The sequence below is a fragment of the Felis catus genome, chromosome A2 (assembly GCF_018350175.1).
Source record: "Felis catus isolate Fca126 chromosome A2, F.catus_Fca126_mat1.0, whole genome shotgun sequence".
NCBI lineage: Eukaryota > Metazoa > Chordata > Mammalia > Carnivora > Felidae > Felis > Felis catus.
In genome coordinates, this window is record NC_058369.1 from 4,284,628 (window position 1) to 4,293,442 (window position 8,815).

Consider the following 8,815-nt stretch of genomic DNA (forward strand, 5'->3'; position numbering starts at 1 on the left):
CCCCTTCCCCGACGTGTCCCTCGTCCGCCGCCCCGTCAGGCGAGCTTGTGGGTGGGAAGAGAGAGCCCAAGGCGGATGACGAGTCCGAGGTCCAGGTGGACCCGGCCTCCCTCCCCTAAAGGGCCTCCTCAGGCCGGTGGGCCCCCACCGGAGGGAACCGAGCACTATCTCCTTCACTAGCTAAAAATATATGCGCGCTGCCCATCTCCCTGTGGGGATAGGTCTGGGGCGGGCGCCAGCCCTGTCCAGCCCGAATCCGGCGCCTGCCCGGGCAGAGCGGGTCCCGGGGGACGTAGGTCCTGGGCCCATAAAAGCCCTGGCCGGAGCTCCGGGGGGATTTAACGACGCGTCCCCTGGGAGGACAGAAAAAGCCCGGCGCGCTGTTGAGGTTTGCCCGCGGTGTCACCTTGATGCTTGGCAAGCCTGGGACACCCCAGGGTGTTGGGTTCCCAGACGGTAGGGAGGGGTGGGGGTCCCAGGCTTGGAGGAGGGCAGGGCAGGGGGCGGGTGCTGGGCCCCTACACTGGCACCCTGGACCAGAGGGCGTGGACCGTGGCCTCCTGGACCTCCCAGTGAGGTTCTGGAGGGGCAGCCCCCTCCCCACCCCAGACAGCCTTCCTGAGGATGTGCTGCCCTCTCCTCTTCCCTCACCCCCAGCTCCACCGAGGCTTCCTAGGGCACAGCCCCTTCCCTCCTTCACTCTTCCCGGAGACGGGCCCTGTCCTCTCCCACACAGCAGAGCGCAGGACCACCTTCTAACACCATGTCCCTCCCAGACCCAGTCCCGTATCCCGAAGCTGGAGGGACCAAATCAGAAGGTGCCCCAGGAAGGTTCATCCAGCCCAGCAGGAACATCCCTAGTTCCCTGCTGCCCAGGTCGCCAGCTGCAGCTGGCCACACTGAAGGCAGCTAACGGGCAGGACTGCCAGGGGCCCCGAGGGCAGGGCGGGCAGCCAGGCCCCAGCCCATGGGTGGTCTGCCTGGAAGGAAGTCTCAGAGCTGAGGCTGGATGGGGTCCCCGCCCACCCGTGCAGTCTTCTGGCTCTGAGGTTTGGGGTGGTGGATTCCTGTTAGTTTGGGCTGACTCAGCTCAGCCGTGGCAGAGAAGCAGCCGGGGTCCCTATCTGCTTGGAGCAGAAGCCAAGCCTCAGTTTCCCCGTCCCAGATGGCCTTGAGCCACAGAGACAGAAGGTGCTCAGCCCAGGATCCATAGTGGGAAAATCGACCTTGGAGCCCAGGTCTGTGGCCCCTGAAGCCAGATGACCTTGTGTGTGTGTGTGTGTGTGTGTGTGTGTGTGTGTGCACGCGCGTGTGTGTGGATGGAGGAGCGAGTGTGTGCATCCTGTCGGGACCTCCTGGCACCTCGGTTCCTCATCTCCCACTCAGTTCCAGGATCCCAACCACAGGGCGCTGGCCCAGACCACCAGAGAATTGGAACATATACCCGACAGCCCCCACAGATCCCTGGGGCTGGGTTCCCTGTAGTGCACACGCACACACGCACACACACACGCACGCACTGAGACTGGGCACCTACATGGGGCTCGGCAGAGCTGATCACACACAGACGCCCGGCCCTCCCACATGCGTTCAGTCGTCACGGTCAAGACTGCACGCTACGAGTGACACCTCAAGGTCACCGCTCATCTGTAAAGCACATGGGGTCTGGCTTTCGCCCACACACAGCGGGGACACTCACGCCAATGGTCACGCTCCCCGCCCCGCATGGTCGCCACATGTCACACAAGCCCGCCTGACTACTCGCACGGCACCACACCCGCCCCTCCCCCCTCCTTCGCCGGACAGCCCCTGGCCCCCAGTGACCCCCCCAGGCAGCCTGGTCCCCACTCCCCACTGCCTGATGGGCTTGACCTCGGGGGCTTTTCCCTCTTGTGACATCCGGGACCAGGCCATTCGTGGTTGTGGGGGATGTCCTGGGCACCCTAGGCTGTTGCACAGCATCCGTGGCCCCCCACCCACTCGAGGCTATCGCCCCATCTCCAGCTGTGACAGCCACAAGCCTCACGGCACCTGGCCGAGTGTGCCCTGGAGGGCAGAGCCACCCTGGGGTGGGAGCCGCTGTTGTAAAAGAAGGGAGAAGACCTCGGTTTTCCCATCTGGAGTCTGGTGCCAATATTGCCCACCTGCCACCCCACAGGCGGTTAACAACAGCAAGGGCAACCACAAGCGAACCCAGCAGAACCGCGTCCAGCGGCCGGGACCCCCAGGCCGGTTCCCCAGGGCCTGAGTGCCTTCGTGGGTGGGGTCCCCAGCGGGTGAGGCTCCTGGCAAGTGGGTGAGACCCCCCGGCGGGGGCGGGGGGGAGGCCCCTGGCAGGAAAGGTGGCCCGGGCCGGTCTCCCGGCAGCAGAGGTGGCCAGCGGGTGAAGCGCCAGCTAAGCGAGCTCCCCGGCCCCCCGCGTCCCGGCAGGTGTGTCCCCAGGGGTGTGGTGTGGGGCGACCCCCGCCCCGGCCCGGCCGGCTCACGTGAACCAGGCAGCTATGCTGGGCACAGTCTGGTAGGTGGAGTCCTGCTGCAGCCTCCGGCAGGCCTTGCAGAACATCAGGGCCCAACTGAATGACCGAGGCCGCAGCGTCTCCCTCCAGCGGAAGTAGCTCAGGTAGCGGGCGTGGTCCTTGTCCAGCGCCTGCAGGTACCGGCCCAGTTCCTCGGCGCTCTGGAAGTCGTGGACGTGGATGAAGGCGTCGGGGGGCAGGAACTGTTCGTAGTCACTCCTGCTGGGGCCCAGCACCACGGGCACGGCCCAGGCTTCTAGGGCGTTCCGCCACAGCTTCTCGGTGATGTAGTCGGGGTGCAAGGAGTTCTCGAAAGCCAGGTAAAACTTGTACCGGGACAGCTGCTGGGCCATGGCCTTCTCCGGCAGCGGCTTGTGGGAGCGCCCATACACGTCCACTTGGACGTGAGCTTTCAGCAGGTGGTAGTAACGCACCCTGGCTGAGTCTTCCCTCCAGTTGGACACCACCCAGGCCACCAGCTCCGTCTTGGCCGAGACGTTGACCACCGTGGAGGCCGGCTGGCCGGGCCACGGCTCCAGCCAGCCATAGGGTGTGAAGATGTCCGAGTCTCTGCGGTAGGACATGGTGAGGTTGAAGTATCCGTCCAGGGCCTTCAGTTGTGCGCAGTGGCTGGGCGATTCCATGCTGTACCAGACCCAGCGCTGGCCCGGCGGCCGTGGGGATGTGGGGAGCTGCTTCCTCGGGTCGTAGCTGACCTCGCGGTGATGCACCAGCACCGCGTCCGCCTGAGGGTACGCGCTGCGGTCCGCAGTCAGCCGGCAGTCGGCCGTGCCCGGCCACAGCTCCGAGCAGCGGGACAGAGGCACGGGGTGGTTGAATGGCCATGTCCACAGCAGGAGCACCAGGGGCGGGCGGGCAGAGGACCCAGGGGGGGTCGGGCAGGGCGCCCCCTGGGAGGACACCATCCCTGAGGACCCGTTGGGAGCCGCGTCGAGAGCTTCTGCCGCATCGGCCCCCGACCTGGCGGACCACAAGGGCGTGTCTTGGGACACTCGCAGGTAAGAGAAGAAGCACAGAGCCAGAAACAGTTGCAGCAGCAGCCCAAGGAGACACTGTTGCCAGGGCCATCGGGTCTTGGTCCAGCCGAGTGCATCCATGGGTCAGAGCAGCTGGGAGGAGGGGGGAGTGGAGACGGCATCGTTGATAACAAAGGAGACAATCGTGGGTCACCAGCGTGTCAGCCAGGTGACGTACGTGAGTCCTGAGGCTGGCACTGTTGTTACCTGTATTCTGCGGTTGAGGAAACTGAGGCCAGGTGACTCAGAGGGAGACAGCGGCATCGCCGGTGTCCCAGCAGACAGCGCCTGGCCCTGAGCCCAGTGTCTCCAGCCACCTGGCCGCATAACCTATGTGGGGAGGGGTCCCAGGGAGGTGGCATTGGTCCCAAGGGCCCTCAGGTCCCACCTTGACCCTGCCCTTCCCATAGTGTCCCAGCCTCTTCCCCAGTGCCCTGGAGTGGAGGCTTGAACCTGGGGATCTGTCCAGGAGGGGTACAAAGGGCTTGGGTTTGAAGGTTAGGCGAGAGCTCGCCAGGTAGAGTAGAGCTTCGGGCACAGGGCGTTCCTGGCTCCTGGCCAAAGCAACAGCCAATCCTGAGGTCTGCCGTGAACGGGGAGCGTGGCCGGTTTGTGAGGAGAGCAAAGGAAGTGCTTAGAGGTGCCAGCGTGAACCTGATGTTGGATTTACTCAGTGTTTCTTTCAGTAGTGCTCCGAGATAGCCCCTCTGGTCCCGTGCTGGGGGGTCCCGCCCGCGTCCCTGCATTCCCGGATCCTTCCTGTGCCCGCCTGTGGTCACAAAGTCCTCCCAGACCGCAGACCCCAGACCCCAACCGCTAGAGCAGAAATCTAGAACCTTGTCTCTGCCCCAGCAACCTCCTTCAGCCCAGCCCCTCCCGTCCCCCGTTTTAGATGAGAAAACTGAGGCTTGGAGAGACTGATGCATGTCTCGCCCAAGTACACTGAGCCACAGGCATCATGACCCAGAGCCCAAACTCTCCCTCTCGACATAACCCCCAACGTGTCCCCCACTCTGTCCACACATCAGGCACTGTCAGCAGGGCCCTCTGCCATCGGGGCAACGCTCTGTGTTTGCAGCCTCTGATCCAGTGGCCGCCAGCCCCGTAATGCTATGGAGCCTTTGAAATGTGGCCGTCGTGTCTGAGGAACAGAGTCTTTAACGCTAATTTCAATTGAAAAAGTGAGTCAAAAACTGCTTCAAAACAAAGTAGGGGCGCCTGGCTGGCTCGGTTAGTAGAGCAGGCGACTCTTGATCTCAGGGTCGTGCGTTCGACCCCGTGTTACGTGCAGAGGTGATTTTAAAAAATCTTTTAAAAAATGCTTATTTATTATTTAACGTTTATTTATTATTGAGAGACAGAGAGACACAGAGCGTGAGCAGGGGAGGGGTAGAGAGAGAGGGAGAGACAGAATCCAAAGCAGGCTCCAGGCTCCCAGCTGTCAGCACAGAGCCCGACAGCAGGGCTTGAACCTGTGAACCGTGAGATCGTGACCTGAGGCTAAGTCAGACGCCCAACTGACTGAGCCACCCGGGCGCCCCTTGTCTCTCTACTCTTTTTAATACAGCTGGTAGAAAATTAAAAAAATTACAGGGGCGCCCGGGTGGCTCCGTCGGTTAAGCAACCGACTTCAGCTCAGGTCATGATCTCCCGGTTGGTGAGTTCAAGCCCGGTGCTGGGCTCTGTGCTGACAGCGCTCGGAGCTTGGAGCGCCTTTCGGATTCTGTGTCTCCCTCTCTCTCTGCCCCTCCCCCGCTCCTGCTCTGTCTCGCTCCTCCAAAAATAAACAAACATTAAACAATGTAAAACAAAATTATGCATGTAGCACAGCAGCTCCGTGGCCGCTCAGAAACCTCGAGCTAGTTGCCTTTGCAGCCAGCAGTCCTTACTCCCTGAGGTCTGCAAAAAAGAACTGAAAACGGGGACTCAAATATTTGTACACCTGTACTCCTAACAGCATGATTCACCAACACCGTAATTTGGAAACAACCCAGATGTTCTCTGAGGGATGAATGGGTACACAAAATGAGGCCCATCCTCACCAGGGAATGTTAGTCTCAAAAGGAAGGATATTCTGAGACCTGCCAGTAGTGTAACGAACCTCGAGGGCACTGCCCTTCTCTTGTAAGAGAAGCCGGACATAGATTCCGCGATCCTACTTCCACGAAACATGGAGAATAGGCAAATTGAGAGGGACAGAAAGCAGATTACAGATTACCAGGGGTTTGGGAGGGTGGAAAGGGAGCCCGGAGTCTTTGCTACCTGGGATAGAGTTTCTATTTGGAGTGACAATAAAGTTTTGTAAATCGATGTGTTGGCTGCCCTGCCGTTGTGAACCGCACGCTTGAAAATGGTTAAAACAGCACATTTTAAGTCAGGTACCTTTTGCCACAATTTCTAACATGATGTAACATTTTGACAGGCAATGTTACATTTTAATGTTTATTTATTTATCTTTGAGGGAGAGAGAGAGAGAGAGACAGGGACCCTTAACAGCCAGAACCACCAGGGCGCCCCTATTTTAAAATGTAACATCTGGGGGGGGGGGTGGTTCTTGAGTGGCTCAAACATCAGACTTTAGCTCAGGTCATGATCTCACGGTTCGTGCGGCGGTTCGTGCATCGGCCTCTGTGCTGATGGCTCAGAGCCTGGAGCCTGCTTTGGATTCTGTGTCTTCCTCGCTCGCGCTGCCCCTCCCCCACTAGCACTCTGTCTTTCTCTCTCTCTCTCTCAATAAATAAACATTAAAAAAAAGTCATAAAATGAGGTTAACTATCAAATTGTACACCTCAGATGGGTGAATCGTACTGGGTGTGAATTATAGATCAGTGAAGCTGTTTCAGAAAATGTCCTCGGTGGCTGGCGGGCCAGTGCTCCCCGGGGAAGGGGGGGGTGGTAAAGCTGTCGGGGCAGCGTGTGGCACCTGGCAGGTGGCCTTGAATGATGGAAAGGAGTGGAGTGCAGAATCACGTATTTGTGCCAACACTTCTGGAAGGGAACCCAGCACACAGGCTTTTCAGGAGATAGCCGAGACAGGACTGGGAAAGGGACAGAGCTTTGCCCATATGCTGCCGTGCGTCTCAGGGCTTCTGGCCCTGCACCAAAGGTTAATACGTAGAAATGTAGCGAAAATGAATATAGAAATGTAGCGAAAATGAATATAGCCGGTGCTTTTCAGTATGGGTGTGGCACCCCTCCTGGGAGACAGGAGGTCCTTGGCAATGACCTTGAAGGAGCACAGATCTGGTGGGGGGAGACGGGGGGGTTCCCACCCAAACTGAACCCAAGATATTTTTTTCTTGGAAACAGAATGAAAAAATGCCCTTGTGCTATGAAGCCACACAGATCGGCAAAAAACAAAACAAAACAAAAAGCGAGCAAACAAAAACCACAAAGAAAGAAAGAAAGAAAGAAAAGAAAGGAACCAAATGAAAACCCAGCCCTAAACTTCCCTGCATTGTAAGTCCTTTTCCCACCAGACAGGCCAGAGAGAGTCCCAGGTCTGGAACTCCAAAGGGCTCGAGGTTACCAATGGAGGCCAGGGCGCGGGGGGCTCTGAGGTCTGGCGAGGCCTGGCACCTACCTCGGAAGTTCCTGTGCCCCACCCCACCACCCCACCACCCCACCGCGGGCCCCCCTGGACTCTGGAAGGCCCCAGGAGGGCAGCCAGCAAGCCTCACTCAGGGGGGCATCCGATCCATTCCGGCAGGGGTTACATTTGCCCCAGGAGGCCTTACCTGGGGAGGGGTGGCTAGCAGCTGACCAGGAATTTGAGGACTGAGGAGAGCTGGTTCCTCAGGGTGTGGATTAGACAACGCCAGGGAGGAGAAGGAAATATACTTGTCACGGCAGCACGGCTCAGCCCAACCCCCAGAGCTTTCATCAGGTGACCCGGGGTGCCCCGTCCCAGGAGCCAGGCCATCGCCGAAAAGCGACCGTGGGACTCCCCTGAACTCGGCTGTGACACAATGATTGATAAGGACTGCACGTATATTTGGCCATTCAAACGACCCAAATTGATTTCTCCGATATACTTGGTCTTCATCCGTGGTTCCTGAAAATGCTTCGGGGCCATAAAAGTGAAATGGGTGTCTTGTCCTTCCGTGAGGTGACTTTTGGACCCACCCGAGGGTGGGAGCCTGGTGCCAGGAGGTTGAATCAGCCTGCGCCCCGTGACTAAGGCTATTGTGCCTGTGTGTAAAGAAGGACAGGGTTCGGAAAGATTCCAGGTTGGTACGAAGGTGGACGTAGGCCCAGTGTGGCTTGCCTGGAAGGGCCAAGAGACCCTAAGCCCTCCCGGGTACCTTGCCTTGTGCCTCTGTCCACCCGGCTCTTGATCCGTACCCTTTGTCCTATCCTTTAAGGATCGGGTAAATGTTAAATGTTTTCTCGAGTTCTGTGAGCCGCTTTAGCAAATTAATGAAACCTTAGGAGCGGGTCCTTGGAAACTCGTCTCTAGCTGGTGCGTCAGAAACACAGGTAATGGCCTGGGCTGGTGGCCGGTACCTGAGGTTGGGAGGGGGGGGGCGGGGGCGGGGCAGGCTTGGAGCCGTGAGCCCCTAACTTTGTGGGATCTGATGCTGTCCCTGGGCGGATGGTTTTGGAATTGAATTGGATTCTCTGAGAACTGCCTGGTGTTGTTATGTGTGTGGGAACCCCACCCCCACATCGGAATCGGGTCCGGGAACGTGCAGAGTTGAATTCCCCTTAAGATCCTATCACGGATGGCATTAGAAACTGGGGACTAGAGTCACTGCCTGGCCTCACCGGTGGCCCCGAGGCTTGTGTGGCTTTGGGCATGCAGTGGGCCCATCCTTCAAGGGAAAAGGCTGACCTAAATCACTGGTTCTAGAAGTGGGTTCTGCCCAGGGGTGGGCAGGGGTTCCCTAGAGGGTGGAGAGGGGCAGGTGAGCAGAATGTCCAGCTACCCATTAGTTTAGCCCTTCAACGAACATTTCTTGACTTCTGGCTACATTCCAGGCCCCAGGGATACTGCAGGAAGCAAGTGGGGAAAAAAAACCAACAACAAAAAAACCCATAAGGAAATCGTAAGCGAGCATAAAACTATAACTTGCAACCAGTGAGGAAGATGGGGCCTGGCCTGGCCTTCCTGGATGTGTGAGCTGTGACCTAAAGCCCCATAGGAGTTCTTTTTGTAAAAAGGAGGGAAGAGCTTTCTGGGCAGAGGAACAGCCTGTGCAAAGGCCCCGAGGCAGCAAGGAACAGAGGAATGGAGGGATTCAGTAAGGCTGGGTCTCCCCG

At 58.6% G+C, this 8,815-nt stretch overlaps 1 protein-coding gene across 1 annotated transcript; it reads right to left on the reverse strand.

Moving 5' to 3' along the window:
• Nucleotides 1–2,109: 2,109 nt before the first annotated feature.
• LOC101093666 (3-galactosyl-N-acetylglucosaminide 4-alpha-L-fucosyltransferase FUT3) lies at nt 2,110–4,910 on the reverse strand. The gene has a single exon (XM_023250884.2). It carries the CDS (start codon nt 3,632–3,634, stop codon nt 2,483–2,485), a length of 1,152 nt encoding a protein of 383 aa, XP_023106652.2. The 5' UTR covers nt 3,635–4,910; the 3' UTR covers nt 2,110–2,482.
• Nucleotides 4,911–8,815: the final 3,905 nt, after the last annotated feature.

What these genes read in the sequence shown, in the direction of transcription:
- LOC101093666 (XM_023250884.2), bottom strand. Translation starts at nt 3,634, where the DNA reads ATGGATGCACTCGGCTGGACCAAGACCCGATGGCCCTGGCAACAGTGT.